Source organism: Falco punctatus (assembly GCF_963210335.1).
Source record: "Falco punctatus genome assembly, chromosome: 9".
Lineage (NCBI taxonomy): Eukaryota > Metazoa > Chordata > Aves > Falconiformes > Falconidae > Falco > Falco punctatus.
The window spans coordinates 12,253,871-12,274,896 of record NC_137589.1 but is presented as its reverse complement, the minus strand read 5'-3'; the positions used below and the strand labels follow the sequence as shown (position 1 = coordinate 12,274,896).

Here is a 21,026-nt window from a genome sequence, read left to right as displayed (position 1 = left end):
CGGGCAAAGTGCTGCCACCCAGATCTTACCCACCAGGATAGAAAGTTGCCCGTGAGCTATCGTACCTTCCTACAGCACAAGCATTTGCACAGTGATGTGTTCCCTTTTTTTCTCTGAAGCCATCTAGAGACAGCTTTAAATGAACGTAAATGCAAAACTACTACTTATGTACTGGTGAAATTGAAATGAAAATCACAACTTTGTTACCAGTCTATACGGGCTTACAGAGGAGCCTGGTGTTAAAGGACTGTCATTTCTAGGGCTTTTTCCAAATCACCCTTTTGTCTCAATCTTGGGATAATTTTTCATTTTTAGCTTCGGAGGCCTCCCCTGCTGTGAAGCCCAATTCCTCATTGGAGGAAGGGGCTGAGCCTGTGGGATGCTCCCTCAGAGCCCAGAGGGCTGCCTGCAAGGCTGAAGGAAGGCCTGGTTTGTCCTGCTTGCCAGAAAGCGGCGTGGGACTTGGTGTGACACCCACACCTCCAGCAACAGGGTGTCACTGCCACCTAAGCAACAGAAATGTCCATTAGTTAAATGAAACTGAGATGGAGGTTAAGGGGAATGGTAAATTCTGTCCTAGGCACGCTGAAAGTCCATCCTGAGATACTACAAACCATCGATGATTTAAACCAGGCTACCAGTTTATATACATTACAGCCTGCAAATAAATGTGACCAAATCACAGAGTCATTTTAGCATTACTAGTCTGTGCAAATACTAGTGGAAGTGGCTAGAAAGGTTTTTGGTAATTAGCCCTTACTCATGCCCCAGTCCCCTCTGCAGAGAAGGCAGAGCACATCTCTTGTCTTGGCTTTGCTTCATGTTGTAAGTGATTTTTAGGTACATTGGCTCTTGCAAGAAAGAAGGATCATTATGGAAGAAAGATGGGCTAGATAATCACGCACACGGACAAAACCTGCTCAGAAAACCCCTCCCCTGCCAGGGTATCCATTCCTCCTCTGAGGTCTGAATTTTAAAGACTTTGTCTCCTCAGCTGCTTTGGAAAAAACCCTACCGTCGTTAGCCGAGATGAAAATGCAGGCAGGCTGAATTTGCCGTCACTGCTTCTCACACAGAGAATACATACATACAGAGAAGCAGCACAGAAAATTATATTCAAAAGAGAGCTTTCTGAAATAAAACTGATAATGTGAAAGATCAGCCTGGTAGCTGAGCCGTGCCTAGATCTGAACGCATATATTGCTGCAGAACAAGTATGGAGAGTTTTGCTTGTACATAATTCTTCACTGTGAGGGCGGTGAGGCGCTGGCCCAGGCTGCCCAGAGCAGCTGGGGGTGCCCCATCCCTGGCAGTGCTCAAGGCCAGGCTGGACGGGGCTTTGGGCAGCCTGGGCTGGTGGAGGGTGTCCCTGCCCGTGGCAGGGGGTTGGAGCTGGATGGTCTTTAAGGTCCCTTCCAACCCAAACCGTTCTGTGATTCCAACATATACATGATTTTGGACTCTTAAGACTCAGCTTAAGTTAGAGGACCTTACACCACCGGAGTGTTACAAACTGGAGCTCAGTGAGCACAACCAGTTACTTTAGCAAAGACGGGTCAGTGCTGACAACTTTTAAGATGACTTTGGAAGCAGCTTCAGCTCTGCAATAATCAAGGAGAATACGCAATGAAGAACAAAAAAATGAGGTTAGTTGGAATTGTGCTGCTTCAGCGGTGTTCCAAAGATACCCTGATGGGCGGAGAGATTTCTGCTCAGATTGCTCCAGCTCAGGTGGTGGGAACTAACGGGTCAGGTCCAACCATGAGCCACAGCCTCAGAAACTGTAAAGCAGCACCACTGCTGGCAGTCCCCACAACCTGACAGCAACTGAGAGTCAGTTCCATAAATTTTTAGTTCATATTATTTCATTTCAATTTAATGAGAGAAGCCTTCACAGAAGTCAGTGCTGGCACCTGTACAGTCACCAGTGGGGGAGCTGAGACACCCTGGTGCTCAGGGTGGGCCGTTTTTAGGAAGGACCATAGGCTGGCACCACAGAGGTGGAAACCTGGCTTTTATGCGGTCGGCTCAGCTGCTAAGCCAACGTAAATATCCTCCTCTGGGGCCCCCATTCCCCCCACACTAACTGTGCGTTCAGTGAAACAGCTCCCACTTGTACAACACCAGAGTCTGACCTGGAAGTTTTGTGTAGTTCATTTTTTTCTTTGCAAACATGTTAGTTTTATTTACCTTTCCATGTAAAACCCAAAGTTGCCATTGATGTACACAGATCTCCAGCATTTTATGGGCAATTCAGTGCATAAAAGAACTAACTTCACACTTCTCAGAAAATGGTTACAATGATTTGGGTTGGAAGGGACCTTGAAAGCTCATTTAGCCTGATCCCCCTGCAGGAACATCTTCGACTAGATCAGGAGAGAAACATGAAACAGATCTCACCCATGCCCTATTGTTGTGATGTAAATCTAAATATTGGTAATTTAGGCTTGTAACATCTAATTTTATTTTATTTTTTTTAATAACATAGTTCATCTAATACAAGCATTTCAAGAAAGATGTTTTAAAAAACTCACAGAAGAAATTTTACCTTTTCAACACTTTATAAAGGGTCCCAGAATTTGGAAAACACTAAGTTACAAAACAAACTAGTCCTGATGACCACAGTTTCACCGACATGAGAGAGATCTGAGGAAGAAATAAAAGTAAGGCAAGTTTTCCAGATGGCATGACCTGGCCCAACTCAAAATCCATCCCTCCTTACCCACGGAAAAAGCTGTGCCATAGCCAGGAGAAGCTCCCTACCCTATTTCCAGAAGAAGTTCATCTCACTGCACACTGACAGTGTGGTGGGGGCCAGGTAATACTTCTACAAGCTGCTGTTTGGCCCATCAAGAACAGTCAAATCTCTGCTATTTCTAGGACATTCAAGTTCAGCAGATGGGTTCAATCTTAGTATCAATTAGTAGATTTTTGAATTTAAAAAAAAAAAAAAAAAAAAAAAAAAGACATTGAGTATTCATACCTCTTTTCTTTCTGGGCGATACTCATTTTCTCCTGGAAGAGATCAGAGATAATCTAAAGCAAGTGAGCTTAACTTGAGTCAGAAAGCCATAGTGAAACCTATAGCATATTTCCATCGTGCTTATGCTGAGGTAAGCAATACTGGCCTCCTTGAATAGGAGTGGGCTTTCCGTTATGAAAGAAACATCATCGTAACGTTTTGTCAAGCAAGGGAAACTCTAAACCTGAATTCCTTAAAAAAAAAAGGTCTTAGACATATTACTGGCATGACTTACAGAATAGCCTCAGTGAAATTTTTGTTTTCCTGATGAATCTCAATAACCTTCAGCTACTACTGTTTATTTCAGAAAAAGCAATTAACTATCTCCTTATTTTAGAATATTAATTATTCTTTGTATTCTTTTCTATTCTTCTATTCTTATTTGTCTCTTTAGTTTCCAAATATTTACATAACTGAGAGCTCTTGTTCCATACTCCTTCAAAGCAAGATGTACATTAAACTAATATTTGCCATATAACTCTCAGTTTTATGAACTTTGGCATCATTTATATTACATAACTGAACGCAATGCACGTTAGAGTTCTTAAACTTTGGAGATATTTTTGTATTAAGAGGCAGAAAGTCGTGCCTGAAGCTATGGCTCAGGACAGTTCAGGTGACTTCTGGTCTTTGGTACTCTGAAAGAAGTCCGAGGCTTCTGGTCTGAAATCTGACAGCATTTCCCAGTGCCGGGCAGGAGAACCCGGAGAGAGCCGCTGACTCTGAGATTGGAAACGTTGACACCAGCCAGTATGTAGCAACGTCAGGAGGATGCTTTACAGCCCAGGCCACGTAAATCCTTCTTCAAGGGAAACATTCCCTGTTAGGTCTACCCAAAGCAGATAAATGTAAGTGTATAGAAGTTCGAATGTTTTAGGCCTTAAATTTACTCTGTGGACATCATCAGTGTCCCAAAAGTTAGGCTGTAAATCATACTCTTTGTTCTGAGGGCAAGGTAAAATTGAATGTGAACAAAGATGCTGAAGCACCATAAATTCAGTGATTTCAGTAAAACCACAGTGGGAATAGGAAAGCACAGAAGTGGACCTTGCAATGCAAGAGCAAGGAATAAGGGCAAGAGTACATCAGTGCCCAGTCACTATAGTGAAGTGGTACAGACCATGGTCACTGGTAAGGAAACAAGAAATACCAATTTCATGTAGGTCTCCTCCTGATAGTGTCAGAGGATGTATTACTAAAAGCTACAGTACAAGTACAGGATTTCCATGCCCCTTACATATGTTATATCCTATACTTTCTTTATGTTCTTCAGTTGTCAATAAACACCTCTCCATTAGAACTAAAAAATATTGTAGATTCTCACAGAAAAATAAACAAACAAATAAATAAATAGCAATATCTAAAAATTAGAGGTTATCTTGCTCTGTTTTTACTTTATTATTTATCTGGGAAAAGTCGCACAAGAGTAGCCTTGTGGGGTACTAGAAAACCACTCCTTGTTTACAGGACTGTTGATTATTAAATCTTTTCAAGAAAGTAAGGGCCAGTGCAGCCTGTCAGTGTCTTGTGATCGCTCTGTCTCTGCAGCAGACATTGAAAACTGTGCTGTAGTAATAAAGACTCAAAACATAATTATCTTTGTTTCAAGCAATAGTACAAGCATTATAAATTTGGGAATTTCTGCCCCTTTTCCTTTTCTTAAATACTACCAACTTGGTCATTAATAAATTCATGTAGTTTAACCTTTTGGCAATTTCAACAGAAAACCATCTGTACTGGTTTTTACCATTAAGATAAAAGCATTTTTGCCCCTGCCAGCGTACACTGTGGATGTCTGTTTCTCCCTCCACTGTGGCTTTCCCCAGTTCTAGGCTTTCCTAGCTGTGCTGGCTTTCCACTACCACAATATATTCTGTGATTTCTTGCAAGAGACTACCAATTCCTACAACCCAATCCTCTAATCGCCATGTAATAAAAACGAAAAAAAACCCAAGCAAACAAAACAACAAACAAAAGTCCCCAACTCACTTATTAATAAGTTTGCTGCTCTTGTAGCTATTTCATTTATATGTCATGTTTGAATTTTGCTATTTACAATACAAAAATCCTGTTTGGTAATGATGATTTAGAAGCACCAAGCCTAAAAACTGAAGATTGGGTGTTGCAGTTGTTTTCATGTGGGTAGACATCAAACCAAAGGGAGCACAGTCTTGCTATGAACCTACAGCAATAATGCGGCACACAGAAAGAACAACAGTTTGCATCGCCTTACATTTTCAGCAAGATAAAGTACTATATTATTCTATGAATAATTTTTTAATTTAATTTAGATACAATCTTGTTCTCTTTGTGGAAATCTAACAGTCCAGCATCTGGACCACAAAAAGGGACAGAGATGGCTTTTAAGACTGTGTGTCAGACAATACAGATAATAGGATCATTGACCTGTTGGGCTACTGAAATAAAATTTAAAAAAGATAAATCACAAAAGCTGAAAAAACTGTACTACATATTTGCTTTTTCCTAATCTGCTTGAAGATGAGCATTTTAAAATCATGCCAAGATAATAAATCACTTTATATGCTCATTCTTCTCCCAAGTAAAAAAACAGTTCATAGGGAAATTCCATTTTATTGAAAGGCAAATTATATTAATGCCATTTTCAAAACCAGCTTTTGTTCCAGGTCTGCTCCTTCAAGCTTTAATTTTATTTGCTGAAGCTAGGACTCTGAAAAAGAAGTTCTTTGGTATTAATTTTCATAATTTCTCATAAGAGTAAGAAAAGTTCAAGTAATATTCAACTTTAGACTAAATGAAGCTGGGGATGAACTGGGAAGAGGAATGCAGATTTTCTCCCTACTTACATGAGAAGCAGATAGGAGTTACCCAATTGAACATTTTGATTCAGGAGCGTATCTAACACATGCCTGGTCATAAGCACACGCCATCGTCTCATTGTTTTTTCAGAATTTAAACCTGAATCTGTAAGATTCTGATGAATACCATTGGAATCAGCCACATGGTGGCAAGCTCATTGCTGTTAGAGCCTGGTCAGTGAAACTCAGCCCTTGTAAAAGACAGACTTGACAAGCCAATCACTCGGCTGACGAACCTTGGGCTGTATTCCAGTGATGGTGTTCACACACTGATATAATTTTCATAAGCAAAATGAAAGTAGCTCCATAAATGAGTGTAGAATTCCTTATATCATGTGGTAGGCTACTCAGCTTTGTGACACTGGACATTGAGCAGATTTGGGACATGATCATCAGTTAATATAAACTGTCGTTAATGCATTGACTACACCCACTGAGAGCATGGCTAGGTGGCTAGATACCAAAAGCATGCTGAAGAGCTCTTTTTCCATGGATTCATTCGTTGATCTAAATGGGATCCTGCAAGAATTAGAACATTTCAGCTTTGGGTCATGGGTGTACTGAAGAGTTTTTCAGTGGTTAATGCTGTGAAACTTGCCCATACTCACCTACATTTCCTATTTCAAATGCTGGGATCATTCTACTGGTTTTTTTAGGGTTATTTTGGGTTGCTTTGAGGAAATTTTATACAGAAGGACAAAAACAACCAAAGATGAGGGTAAACACCTCTCTCACAATTCTGCTCCCCAGCATTATGCTGAAGAGACACAGGCTTTCTCTGCTCAGTTCAGAGAATGTTCAATTTCTTTAGGTAGTTGCTCTCCCCGTTCACTCGAGCGCAATGCTGCGTGTGTGGGTTTGCACACCAGACCACACTTGGAACTTCATAGCTCAGATACAACTGTTAATTATGTTACAGGTAAACGGCTGAGTTCAGAGCCTCTTTCAGGGGGATTACAGTCTGTTTCCAAGCCTGGGAACAGATGTAATTGTAGGAGTGAACCGCATTTCTCACTGACTCGCATCCCTTCCGATCCACCGAGTTCAATGGGATCTTAGGGGTCAGAAGCAAAGCAAAATTTGGCCTACCAGTTCAGCCGCTTCAGTACAACTCTCTTTTGTGTCCTCTATGTAATTAATTGCCAGACCTCAGAGAAAATGTTGTTCCATTCACTGTAAAATAGGAGGGTCCACAGAGGAAAATAGTTGCATTAGAGAAACACACAAACGACATTAAGGCTCCCTAGTTTGATGTTTTCAAACCTTTTTCTTTTCCTCTGCAAACAATGTCAGTTTCAATAGGATCTGAACAAATAATACACTAGTCTGTCATATGGTTAATATTAACGTCTCTCTATTCAAACATGCTGAAAACTGAATAGAACAGTTAACATATAACAGTCACACATCCTTTGCTGAGTACAAGATCGCATCTCTAACATGAACTGAAGATAGCCTCACTATTTCAGATCTCCATCTGTCATTCAGTCAAACATTTCATTCTCTTAAATACATTGCTTTTCCCCTCTTTCTGGGTCTTTCGGGGGTGCTGAGTGAACACATTCTATCCATAAAGGCATTGCTTATGATATGGTTCTTTCTTCAACAGAAATCTTGCCGTGTGTTTCCCATATGCAATACGTTGCCAAAGGTGAATTTGCAGAGTTTGGTAGGATTTGGCTTTACATCTGAATTGAAAAGATTTAATTGTGAAAAGCCTGTTTGGGCAGGATTCTGCACTTTATTGCAGAGAGACCATCTCTTGATGAAATTAATGGCGAGCAATTAATTAATTGTGATCGCACTTCACATTATTGAATCAGAGCTTTATGTGGTAGCCGGTTTTCCTATTACAGATACGTTTGTAGGGCTTACGGGCAGAGGCAAGCTCACTCTGCTCATGTCCCGAGCTGGTGGGATGAAAACGGCGTTGACAGAAAAGTCACACGACTGTAGGGGCGTGAAGCTGAGCCCCACCTAACACACCTCCTCTTTCAGAGGGTTTCTTTGGGGTGGGCTTGGGGCAATAGCCACGGCGGTCAGCTCAGCTCAGGCAGGGTGAGGTTGTGCCCAGCCACAAGGTATTGCAGAAACACAGTGGGGTGAGACCACTCCTCACTGTGATCCCACCTTACTGCTACAACAAAAGCTCTGTGTATTTGAAGGGAGTCTGAACCAGGCACGCTCCATCCTGGGGCATCAAGCATAGTTTGTCCTCAAATATTAGTGAAAACACACAGCAAAGATTACAGCCATAGAAAGTTCCGAAAACAAGACAATTTCATCAACTTCATCTTCAAAAAAACCCCCAAAACCAAAACCACAAAAGAAACTCAAAATAAGACTTGCTGAATGAAGACTGTGAATAGTAATTATTTTTACTGCCTTAACAAAAAAAAAATAAAAATGACATACACCTTAAGCGTTTCTTTTCCAAATTTACTTGACAGAGGTTAAAATATTGCTTTATTCTGACTCAACATACAACAGCACTGAGTGATTGATTGTGCTATTTTGGGAAGTCTTGAGACTTGTGAACTGGAAAGTCTGGGGCACATTAATAAATTTAACAATTAACTTGCTGCAAAGAAGTATTTTAATACATTCTGTATATACTGTATTTTTTTTTTAATCAATCTTTGGACATTAACCAGGGAAGGCTATTTAGAAATTATTTATTATAGTTGATTTTCTTTTTCCCCATGAATAAGCAATTATTTTAAAACTAATAAAAACTGTGACGCTTGTGTCACTGAGCCCAATTCATTGCATTATTGGCATGTTGTCTTAAAATTTATGGGGGGGAAGAGGGACTCAAAAGAAAGCAGATGTAAAAAATGTTTATAATGTGATTGGGATATAGCACACAGGAAATGACATTTCTTCTCTAAAGTCTTGATCCCCTGCAGGGAGTGATTTGGTGGAAACCATCTGCTCTTATATAGCCCCATTAGAATCATGTGCATGCTTGTGGGTCTGCCCATACTGAACCATCTGCAGGGTTGAAGCTTTAAAGTTCACAAGCCTAAGCCACGATTAATTAAAGCGACCAGAGAAACAAAAGTGGGAACAAATTAGGGCAGCATGGACACTTATCGGCTTGATTTTGATCATATCGGATCTCCCTGACTCTTCTCTGAATATTAACCCATAATAAAAAAATAAGTTAAAAAAAATACACACACACACACACACTCAGAAGTGCTTCTGAGAGCTTACAATTGTCTTCAAAGTATTAACAGTTTAGAAATGTTGAGGGGTGGGTAACGAATAACAGACTCTATGATCCCACTGGAAAAAAAAACCCAAACCAAACCCCAAATGCAAACCTGTTGTAATGCACACTTTTTGCATGATCTCGTGTTGTTTCTCACTCTCCACCAAGGCAGCTGTGACAGGCAAAGCTCAGAAGATGGAGCAGCCGCAGGCTCCTGACCACTGCATCTCTATGGACCCCAATTCCACTCCGCACGTGGCCAAACCCAAAGCTCCTAAATGTTTCCATGGACTTTCTTGGGCTGACACATTAACGTCAAGTTAAGAGTTAAGCATCTGGCTCAGTTTAGGGATTTATTGTCACTCCACAGTAGGCACCAGACCTCAGAAGTAGATGTCTGCGTGGCTGTTTCCATGGTGTGAACCTGGAACCAAAAGGAGAGGGGGAGAGGGGACCGGGTCTGTGCTGGGGTCATGGGACTTGCTCCCCAAGGTCTGAATCCTGGCCAGCAGCTCACTGCAGCGCTGCTCTGAAACTAGAAATGGATCTAAGAATGGTCTGGGACTTTACTGAAAAGAAAGATGCATAGCCTAAGCCTTCGGACAGCTGAACGGGACTGTGGTAAAATGCTCTGTAACTGAAACTGTATGCGTAATCCTGCCTCGAAAGCACCTGATGCACGCTTCATCCCTCCTGGAACTTTTCCCTTAAAAAAATATTTTGTTAAAAAACACTATGATATGAGGGCGATTGACTATTTGGTTTCTTCTAAGTAGATGCTCTTAAATTAATGCATATAAATAATTTGTATTTAATTTCCTCCCTTCCTGTTTAGCAAAGCATCGAATGCACAGATCTCGTTTCCCCTCCCGCAACCCCCACACAAAGTCACTTGGTCAATACCGAGTCTCTTTGCGTTTCACTTTTTAAGACAAATTGTGCCTCTCGCTCTGACTTGGCCATGGGGCTCATGGGCAGAAAGGCCGTGTTCTCGCTCGCGCTGCTTTCTGCTTCTACGCTCGCCAGTTCATAGTCCTCCGACCGCCTCGCGTCTGTCAGAATCCGGATCTGCTCCTGCACACTTTCTAGCAATATTTTCACTTCATGTTGTTCTGCTATAAGACAATTACTGACTGGGGAACTCACATTGACAAGTTCAGCTGAATAGGAGTTTTTGCACCATTTGATGCCTGTTACTTCAGAAACATTTTGCATTTGCATGCAGGCTTCGTCCAAGCCCACAGATGGGATGATGGGAACGGAGTTGGCCCTTGAAGATGAATAGCCGACCAAGTCCTTCTGATCCACGTTATTAAAATAAGGGGTTGTCTCTCTTGAAGGCAGTTGCATATTTATTGAAGTATTCTGAGGACTTTTTAAACCACTGGACGAATACCTGGAAAAAGTAAAAAAGAGGGTTTTGTTGTACATCAAGCGGTCAGATGCGAGAGGCAGCAGGATGGCTGTATGAGATTCAGTGAACTGTGCTGAAAAGGTACATGTCATTCTTCCCTCACACTAGGAGTGCTTGGGTAATAGTGTGGCCCTGGGGAAAACAACAGACTCTGGAGACCTGGTTTTGATTCTCTCAGATCTGCAAGTAGCAAACCACTGCTTTCCTCTCAGTCTCATTTTGCCCACCAGCATATGAGAATAACGACAATTCCTTTTGAAAAGATTGCAGGAGCTATACTGTATTACTTTTTTTTTTTTTTTTAATTGAATTTGAAATTCCATTCCAACATCCCTATATTTGAAATTCTTTTCCTACATTCCTAACTGGAAAAATGGACTGATGCTTTCTTCAATATCAGAACTCTCAATGTCAACTGGCTATTTTAGGAAAACTCTTAAAAAACATGCAGAAAAAAACCCCACAACTTTAACCAAAACATGGCTGCATAGTCTTTATTTACATGGAAATGATTGTCTGTGCTCCCCTTTGAACAAGCACAGCATCTAAGTGCAGTGTGCCTCTGAAAAATGTGTCTTTTATTCAACAGCCCTTAATCCTAATGTCAGCCTAATTTTTTTTTCTTAGATCTCATCTGGAAATAGAGCTGATATATTGGGCTTGAGCAAATGTCTGTGTTTTCCTGATATCATAATCCTGTGTTTAAAAAAAAAAATAGAAAAATCCTTATCCTCCAATAATACATATCATAGCATGATTTTATTTATTGTGAGGCAACTATGGTGAATTTTCATCAACATTTCCATTTTGTTTCAAAGCCAAATTAATTATTTTGATCAGAAAGTGTTTTCATTTACAGGAAATACTTCAAAACCAGAAATGGAAAGTATATTAAATATAAAATAAAGGAAACAATGTGAAAAAAAGGAAAAAAAAAAAAGATGTTTCCCATCTGAAAAGTGGTATTACTAGAAATACTGTGGTCTAAGAGTTACTATATCTGCTAGTCATGATTGCCAAGGACGACAGACATCCCTCAGTACTGGAACATGTGTTATTTATAATCAGCTTTGTGAACATAACACTATTTAATAAGGCAAGCTAATGGTGAATTCTAATATGTTTTATCCGTGGATGAGGAAAGCAACATTTAGACCTGGCGTGGAAGCAGGTGTTTTCAGCTCTGACTTGAAGGGCATTTTTCTGAAAGCTGCTTAAGCCTGCTGGACTTCACTAGGGATATTCTTCTACTCATATGTGCCTTGCTGCTTTTTGGCATTAGCAGAAAGAGAGCTAAGGAAAAGAAAGTGAATGGCATGAAACAGCCATAGTCCAATATTAGCACACAATACTAATTAACTGGAAAGGCTTCCTTTGGCCCCATCCTCCTGGCGAGCTGTCAGACAAGAGAGAGGAGGAGATATCTTTAGGCTTGTTTCCAGCAGAGCGCCGCTGAATTGTAATTAACTTGTCTACGGTGGCACTGTGTTTGTACAACTGCTTGACACATTAACCTGTACATGTGCACACACAGAGTTCTGCACAGCCCCTATACAAAAACTCTCCAGGCATCCCCAAAAGACCAGAAAACGCAGCTGGGAGCTCTGCGATGAGGAGGCGGTGTTGTGATCTTTGCTGCTATCTGATGGAAAGACACACCGCTTTGGGAAGTGGGACCCAGGGGAATAATAGAGCAAGCGGCTGCTTTGGATACGTGCTAGAACTTCTTGTACATGCTATACCCCTGCACTTATGTTTTACATCTGACACAGCTGAGACTCAGCTTTTGGTTAATTCTATTTGCGCAACGCTTAGACACACTCGTAGCCATTTCTGGAGAGCCTTTTTAGAACAGTTTTCAAGAAGCAGTATGACTGAAATACTGAGCAGGGACATTATTCCCGAGGGAGGACAATTAAAAAAAAATAATAAATGAAAACAAAACAGTGCAGACCTTTGGGTTGTGCCCATTCTTGTTTCCTTTGCTTATTATATAATTGTTCAAACGACTATAGCTGGAGAGATCGCATCAGTTGCATTATCCCCTTTTTTGGTAATTCGGGCCCTAAATATATTCTGGGCTGCACCCTGAAAACAAAGGGAGTGAATGTTTTTAATGAATTTCACATGCAATGGATGTATTATATGGGTGATATATAAGCAAAACCAAGAAAAGACTGAATTAAAATGGGTTTGGTGAGAAAACAGCAACATTTGCCAATTCCATAATATAGATTCAATTATCCTTAGTATTTTGAAAACTAATTGGCAGGAACAATAACATGTAACACAATGCCTGGCATATTTCAATAATAGTTTTTTAAAATACAGATAGACACATCAATTTTATGTCAGAATTACATGTTGCTGCCTTATGCTTACAGGGCTTTGAAAGGAGGACTGAGGTGGAATTAAAACCCATACACACTGCGTGCAATAGGCAAGGTATTAAACTGGTAGGGATATTACATCTAAACCATGTGCGACTCGGCTTTTGGTTAATTACAAACTGATCCATCCTTCTACTTCTGACACAAGACTACTGCTGTTTTCAATAGACTGAGATTTAGACCTATAATTGCAGAATCTTAATTACATTTCCCTATAATTAACTTTCCCAGAACTATAGTTCCTCCTAAAAAAGATATGGTTTTTGATCAGAAAAACTGTTTTGTCTGAATAAATACATTCACGTGCGTGTATTTCAAAGCGCAGCTCGCTCTCCACCCTTTTCCTAAAACCAAGCAAAACAACAAACTAAAACATTTATAAATATGCAACAGTAATTATGTTATACAGTGTTTCAGAGTCGAAATTAAAGAATGAAACTGAAAGAAGCATAATAATTTTACTGCCCTGTCACGGTGAAAATTAACTCTATCCCAGCCAAAACCAGCACATGCCCCCTTAAAATGGATATTAAAGAGCAACAGAAGGGATTGGAATTTAAAATACAAAATGGTTTGAATTCAGCGTAGCACCCATAGCTTTGCTATACGCCCTACTGCTATAAGTGTCCAGCACACGAGCCTGAGAGCAAGGTCCATTAAGATGAATGGCAATCACTCCCGTGGCACTGCTAGGTTCTGGTTCAGCCTCGTAAGCACGTGTACCTAAGTATACACACCCCATTTTCTACTTGTAGGTATGACACGTTGGGTCTTGTATAGATAGACACGTTTTTATCTGTATACGTACACATCCACAGGCTACAAGGCACTACTTTGAACACTTCATACCGTGTGACACAAAGAGCTGCCACTGAAAGCATGTGGTCAAACCACTGTCCACTGAACCACACATAAACTCACGACACCCCCAGGGACTTGAATCATTCTTTGAGATGTGGCCGCCATGGAGATGGTTTATTTTCTTTAAGCCCCTCATTGCAAGCAGGTTCTTCTACTCCTTCAAGTAGCACACTCGTTAAATAACTGATACTAGCTGTATTTGACTCAGACTCTGAAAATGTTGCAAAGAACGAGATCTGGTGCTTCTTGAAGGCAGCAAAAGCTTTCTTCTCAACGTGGAATGGGAAAAGGAGCACTTTTACAGGACTATACGAAAACAAATCAGGTAAATTAGCCTCTTTTCTACCAAATATAAACATACAAAATCTGACTAAACTTCAGCCAGAGCTGCTGATGGATGATTTTCAGAAGGCTTGCAGAATTAGGGAGATAAACCACTTTGATTTGTACAACCCTATAGGGAAAGATGGAGGTGAAAAGGGAGAAGAAATGAAGTAGTGTAACTTCTTCAGCGGACAAGGGAACTTTTAATTTGGGCTGGAAATCTAATGAGAATACCAACACTATGAAACTAGCAGATGTTTAGATATTAAAAGCCATCTGATTTTGGGGAAACCTCTTCCCAAGTAAGAAGAATTCCACATAACATGGAATTCAGGAATTAATTTTTATTTTTGTTCAGAGATAAGATGTGTACTTATATTTTGGTTGAAGGGACACTTTCATTGCTGCAACACAAAATAACTTGCAAAAAAATCAGTTACACTTTTAAAAGGCTTTGTTTTCATAAAAATTATCATCCGTAAAGCATTGTCATAAAAGAATATAAAAAAATTGCGTTTGTTTTCATGCCTAACATTGACATTTAAAAAATTCATTCCCATGGGTACTAGTTGAAGACTTGGTATTGTATTTGTGGTTTACAGAGATTGCTGTGACTCCCTGTCACACCACCACCTGCTGATGCACACAGAAGACTCCTTCAGAAAAAGGTTCTGTTATTAGAGCTGATATTAGGAAGGCCTGATCCTACAGGCATCCCTAGCACCCAAAATACGGATGAAGTGCTTTAGCGTACTGAGGCCAGGAGTCGTCACACCCTGGTCCAAATATCAACCTTCTGCAGAACTGTGATTTAAAATATAGACCAGTACAAGATGATACCTGTAATATTGCACACAGATTTCCTAGAGAAGAGTAAATACAGCTACCCCAAAGACAGCTTTGCTGTTTTCTACCTGACTTCTCAACCGAGGAAGGGGCTGCAGCAATCTCTGGGACCCGTGCTACATGACAGTGCCATTGAAGAGGCACGGCTGTTAGCCTGTCGCTTTCAGGAAGGCATGCATTTGGAGTCACAGTGTTCCTAAGGAATTATACAGACCTTATGCTACAAATGGACAGTAATACATTTACTGCAAGAAGTAATAAACAAGTTTTTTCTTAGAAGCAGCAAATAGTAATGACAAAAGAAGTATGAGACAAATTTGTACTTTTTAAAAGAAGTCACCTTTTGCGGCTTTGCTTCTTCCCTTCCTAGGTAAGCCCTGTTCTTGGTCTGCCTTGCCTCATTACTGTGGTCAACTTTGTTGTTTAGATTCAGCTAGAAAATATTTAGCCAGCCAAGTCCCCCTCTCCAGGCCGGGCAGTCGTGCTGCAGGTTGGGAAGCGTGGCGAGGGAGGGAGGCGTGGGATGAAGCACGCCTGCCTGTGTGCCCACGCACGCAACAACACACATGCGTAACCACCCTTATTCTCCACCGGCGACTGTGGCTGTCATTTGCCAGCAGGGGACAGTGATAGTAACTCCTTTTTTTCCTGAGGAAAATTAAACACGTTGGTGACCTCAGTTCCACGCTTCCTAAAGCCAGTTCCGATGCAAAGATGTACAGCTACCTTCTCACAGCGTGACTGCTTGCTCTGCTGCACTTAGCTGTGACTTACATGTGCCCAAATGAAACTGGTGTTTTATTCCATTCCAGATATCACTTCTAGTTTTAGATATGTTCGTAGTGATTCTGGAAAGGCTTTGGAAATCCATAGGGATACGTAAATATTATGCAAAATACCTCAGCAATTGCAAGACTTCAAAGGCAGCTGTAGGTGCTCAGGAGCACTTCTGAAATTCAGACCTTACGTACAGCTGGAGCTCACACTCAATATTCTAATAAGCTGAATTAAACAAAGGAAAAATACTGGATCCTTTGTGCATTTTCAAAGACAAACACGCATGAAGTGATTCGTCTTCAGTCTACAGCAAACACACTGCGCAACATACATTAATTTATTTAAAAAACTGTAAAAGTTGGACTTCTGAATTATTTTATTTGCTGAGTACCGATGGAAGAAAAAAATGCCATGCATAAGTTACTATAGCATCATTGACACCACTAGAAAAAGCATCAGTTAAAAAGGGTAACATTGGCAATCACTCACAGTTTGTTCTAATCACTCCTGCTACAGGCTTTGAAAGGCTTAAAATAAGCAGCCAGCCAAATAAAAACATATTACCTTCCAAGAGTGCTGAAAACATTCTTCTGCTTTCAGTACTATAAACCCTGGCTGTACAGTACACTACAACAAAGTTGGAAGGACTGTAATGGCAAAGCACATCAGCCACGTAGCAGTAGCTACTCATAAACCGGCTCACTTAGTTGCGTTGTTACTTACCCGTGACAAGGTACTGTGTCCTGGTCTGTGATCCTTGACTCTTCTAGCTGTTGATATGCTGGTCCTGTAATTCCATTGAACCTACCCCGAGGTAAGGGAGGAGTCCTCCGAAAGGCATTTCTATGTAGCATCCCACTTTTTTGTCCTGGGCTGCAGCATGAAGAGAGACTTCTAGGAACAACACCAAGAGTACAGTAAAAATTATCACAGCAAAAGTGTTAACTTCTGCAAAGTAAAGATTCAGGTTTAGTAGCACACGGATTACTTTTTATAAACTTTGCTGTGGCGGTCTATGACATCAATAGAAATTCTCTGTGGAAATATAATACTAAAATCCACAGTTAGCTGTTGTTTATGCCATATTTAATACATTGTCTTTCTTCTAGGAATGAAAATAATTGCATGGCATGTTAAACGTTTCCTTGTACTGGGTGAAGGATGCTTCTTTTTTTCCATGCTGCATACCATAATCCTGCTATATAGAGTTGACTCCTCAGATAGTAGAGGCAAACAGCACAGCTCCAGCGTACCTACAGCTCAGCTCACAATCATGTCTTAAATCGACAGCCCATTATATCATCTATCAGCTCGCTAGGTGCTGCTTCCTGATGCAACAACATTAAATCAGGAAAAAAATATAAGTGAGGAATGTAAGTGAGGCTTAAGAACTGCAGCTTGAAGAAACCATCTGCGACATGTTTTCTCCACGTCAAAAAAAATGTCTTTTCTATATTGTTTTATTCTTGTTTTATATACAGATTGCTTTCTGGTTTATATGCATGGATAAATACCGTGTTGTTTCTTTATGTAATATAACACAAAGTGGAATATGATAAAAACAAGTAATAGTTTTCTACTTATTTTAGAAAATGGCTTTTGTAAACATTTTTTGTAGTGTTTTGGAAGGAGAATGGATTTTTTCCATTACCTGCAGGAATTAAAAGGTATCTAGGATCCATAGCTTTGGTATATTAACCATAAATTCAGCTGCTGCTAATGCAAAAATAAAGGAACACAGAATTAAGGCAAGATATAACCTACTTCTGCTGTTACCAGGTCACTGTATTGCACAGTGTGACTGGCTGTTCATTTTCCAGCTACTCCTATTTCTCTTGACACCTCCTGGCTCTCAGAAATGCAGACATATTACCTAATACTCTGTTACAACCTTAATGACAGTTTAATATAGGTTTTGTGGATGCTTTTTGAGAGTCATTATTTTTGGTTACGTGAATAATTTCAACTTCTGATACAATTCAGCTGTTGCAAAAGACTTTTGATAAATTTACTTCTTTTTTCCTATTATAACATGACTTAAAAGCAATCTGCATTTTACACCTAGTGGGAACTTTATTTATAGTTAGGGCCACATCTACTCCCAAAGCAATTCTTACTTGGACCAAGTATCTTGGACAAATTCTCTTGGAGTGTACATTTCCATTAAAACCAACCTTTTCAACCACAAAGTCTAAACACAAATAAATTCAACAGTCTCTATCCTACTGCTCCGCTTAGCAGTGTTCCATCACAGTCTTCACTCTGTTCTTTTCCACACTTTTACTTTCCTGGTGCTTTTTAATTGAAAAGATCAATAACCCATAGCAATAGCACTCCCTCAAGGATTTTTGATGCTTCCTTAAATAGATTTTTCTTTAGCTATTAAAGGAGGTTGTGAAAAACCTTTTTTAAAAACCTGAAGTACTGGCCTTTCAGTTCTGAAGGCTGAGTTCATGTTTTGAGTTACAGTTCATATTCTGTAAAATAACCTTACCACGTCACAAAAAAAAATTGACAATTTCTGCTTGGGTGATTCTGAGGTTATTAAAGCAGGTGATTTTCAAAGATGCAGTTGAATTAATAATTTGTGACAGATAATGAACGTCAGGGGGTTTTATTGATCACAGTATATTCATCAATGTACTACAAAAGTCAACAAACTGATTAACTTAACAGACTTTAGACTGATAAAAATTCAAAACTAGAAAGGCACTGTTTAATTGTGGCTGGATCGATGCCCTTGTGCACCTCCCTTGTTGGATAAGAGCACGTGGTCTCCCATCTAATAATGTGTGCATGCAAATTCACAAAAGCTCTGCATTTGTAATAGACATAATTTCAACACATACAGGTATACTGGAGATAACTGGTATGAACCTCCATGAAGATGCATAGAAATGACCTGTTTGGACTTCCTCCAACCTGCACTGCAACTCTCATTGCTGCACCAAACACTAGGCACTACGGGCTGCTAACAGCGTGGGCTGGTCACACTGAAGGCATCTGGCCCGTGCCAGTGTCGTCCTGCAATCACAGCAGCTCCAGCACCCTCAGAGCTTAAGCAATCGCTTTGTGGCTAGCGTGAGCTTCTTACGCTTTCAACATTTCTGACAGACAAAAGGGAGGGGAAAATGGACAAAAATAATCTGTGGTCAGGGATGAGACAAATTCACTCAGAAGAGCAGGGAAATATTTACAGGCAGTGCAGCTGCAAGATGCAGGACAACACTCATTTGTTGAAGCACCAAGGCCAAGATAGTAACCATTTTTGTTAAAACTTCTGTGAAAAAGTAACTCCAGCATAACAATGTTTTTCCTTTTTCACAAAACTGCTGTGAACATCAGCATACTCTTCCTCCGAAAACGTTACTAGAGTCCCCCTCAGGCTTCTGTTCTATTGCTCACATGAAGTGTCCCTCTCTCTCTGAGACACACAATGCCTTTTGGTGGATTTCTTCTGGGAATTTATCCTCCTTTAGCCACTGTTATGGTTTCTTCTTCCCTGTACTCGAATCTAACTGGATAAAAGGAACCAGCTCACATAACTGAGCTGCTGAATAAAACTGACGCATAAGGAAAGCTGTAGCAGAAATGTCTTTAAAATCTAATGATCAATTACTCCAGAAAAACAAAAATCAGAATATGCTTAAACTGGTTAACAAATAATTAAAAATTAAAAAAAAAAAAAATAGGGAGAAACACAGTTCTGATGAATTAATGGTTTGAAAGAAGTAGTTCAACCATCTCAAAAGTTAATTAAGAATCTGGGATTCATTGTTGCAAATTGTTCTGTGTGAAAATTTTATTTAGGTTGAGCAAGCGAGTACAAACCAAGTCTGTTTCAGCAGGTGGGGTATTCTTTACTCAAGGCACGTACACAACTCCCAAGTGCAGTTAACTGTGTTCATGAAGAGAGACTTGCAGCACATTTACTGGAACTCTGGGAATCCTCCTGCACTGCTTTTTAGTTAGTTACTAAACAAAATTGAGTATACATCACATTATCAACATATTCAGAAGTAACTTTGTCAACAGAACATGAAAAGCATTATCAAGAGGATGAAAATTAAAGTGTTAAAACTTTAGATGGGATCCCAATCCTTCCCTTGTTTAATAAGCACAATTGAGCTACAGAAATAGTCTTGATGATCATGGTTGTGTATCTATTTTACTTCTCTCCTCCTCTTTCATGATCATAATTCATGAAAAGAAAGATGCAAAGTTGAGGGAGGAAGGAAAGTTCTAAAATTGATTTTAAATACTCTGGCTCTGTACCTGCAAAAACTATACAGAGAGGTACATTATATTACATACTATACTATCTACTGATCATGAGATGCAAGCATTAGTGTTGAAATGATGGATTTAGTCTTTGCAAAACAGAAACAGCACCTAGATACCCACTGACAGAGCTAGGTGTCAGGTAGACAGTGTGTTCTGATATTCCCTGGGAGTCACATTTTTAGGCTAAGTTAGACAATCCACTGTTAACATTTGTACAGATCAACTATTCAGACTTTCAACCAATTTGCAATTTTAATAAAAAGGATCTGTTATACCTGAGAACATAAGTATCTCTCAATAAATACTATACAATAACGTTGTATCATGAAGCTCTTTTGTCAGACTGTTTAGAAGAATGACACACCATAAGCACGACCTATATCATAGACACCTCCCCAAAGGCAGAAAGTTAACATTTGAGACTTCAACAAAGCTGTATGTGATTAAATTATCACAGAGATTACAAGGAGATTATTATGTCAAAAAAAGCTGTGGCACGTGAGAACTGAACATAATAGTTTTTACCCCTTTTTTCTCTGTAGTGTCCTGTATCCCAAGCATTTAAACATCACTCTTTCCCTTGTCTCTGCAAAGTAATCGTGTACTGTCTCGGTGTATGATTACTGTCTAGGAAAACAACTCATCTACAATGGGACGATGACTTCTGTTTCCTAGCTTGTGTTTATGAACCATTACAGCTGGTCTGGTTCGCAGCCCAGGTGATGGAGTGGGACTGCAGCCTGTTGTTCGGAAAAACCTCTTCTCCCTTTGCATGTGTAGAAGAAGCTTTCCAGCAGCCAGCCTATATCTAGTAATCTACTCTGGATTTCTGAAATGGGAGTATTGTTGCTTCCTTTATGTATTCTTGTATTCGGCAAAAGCATGTGCTGGAGCTGACTGAGGGCTTTGCAACTCTACATAAATCCTTCAACACTACGTATATCATCTGATCACCACCCTGGTTCCACCAGAAGATACATACAACAGGTAAAGGGAACGGAGCGTGTGAAGGTACCTCAGTGGCACAGAGTTTAATTATCTGCCATAACTTCAT

The 21,026-nt window shown here is 40.0% G+C and overlaps 1 protein-coding gene across 4 annotated transcripts in view; it reads right to left on the bottom strand.

Annotated features, from left to right (window-relative positions):
* Positions 1 to 2,953: 2,953 nt before the first annotated feature.
* NRG3 (neuregulin 3) overlaps positions 2,954 to 21,026 on the bottom strand; it is a 428,187-nt gene continuing 410,114 nt past the window's right edge. For 3 of the 4 annotated variants that reach the window (XM_080402854.1, XM_080402855.1, XM_080402856.1), the window contains 2 exons: positions 16,412 to 16,582; positions 2,954 to 10,472 (listed from right to left, as the gene is read on the bottom strand). In XM_080402854.1, the coding sequence (XP_080258980.1) occupies positions 9,965 to 10,472; positions 16,412 to 16,582 (679 nt within the window). In that variant the 3' untranslated portion in view covers positions 2,954 to 9,964. Of the gene's footprint in view, positions 10,572 to 16,411; positions 16,583 to 21,026 lie in introns of all 4 variants that reach the window. The other variant, XM_080402857.1, reaches the window with a different exon arrangement.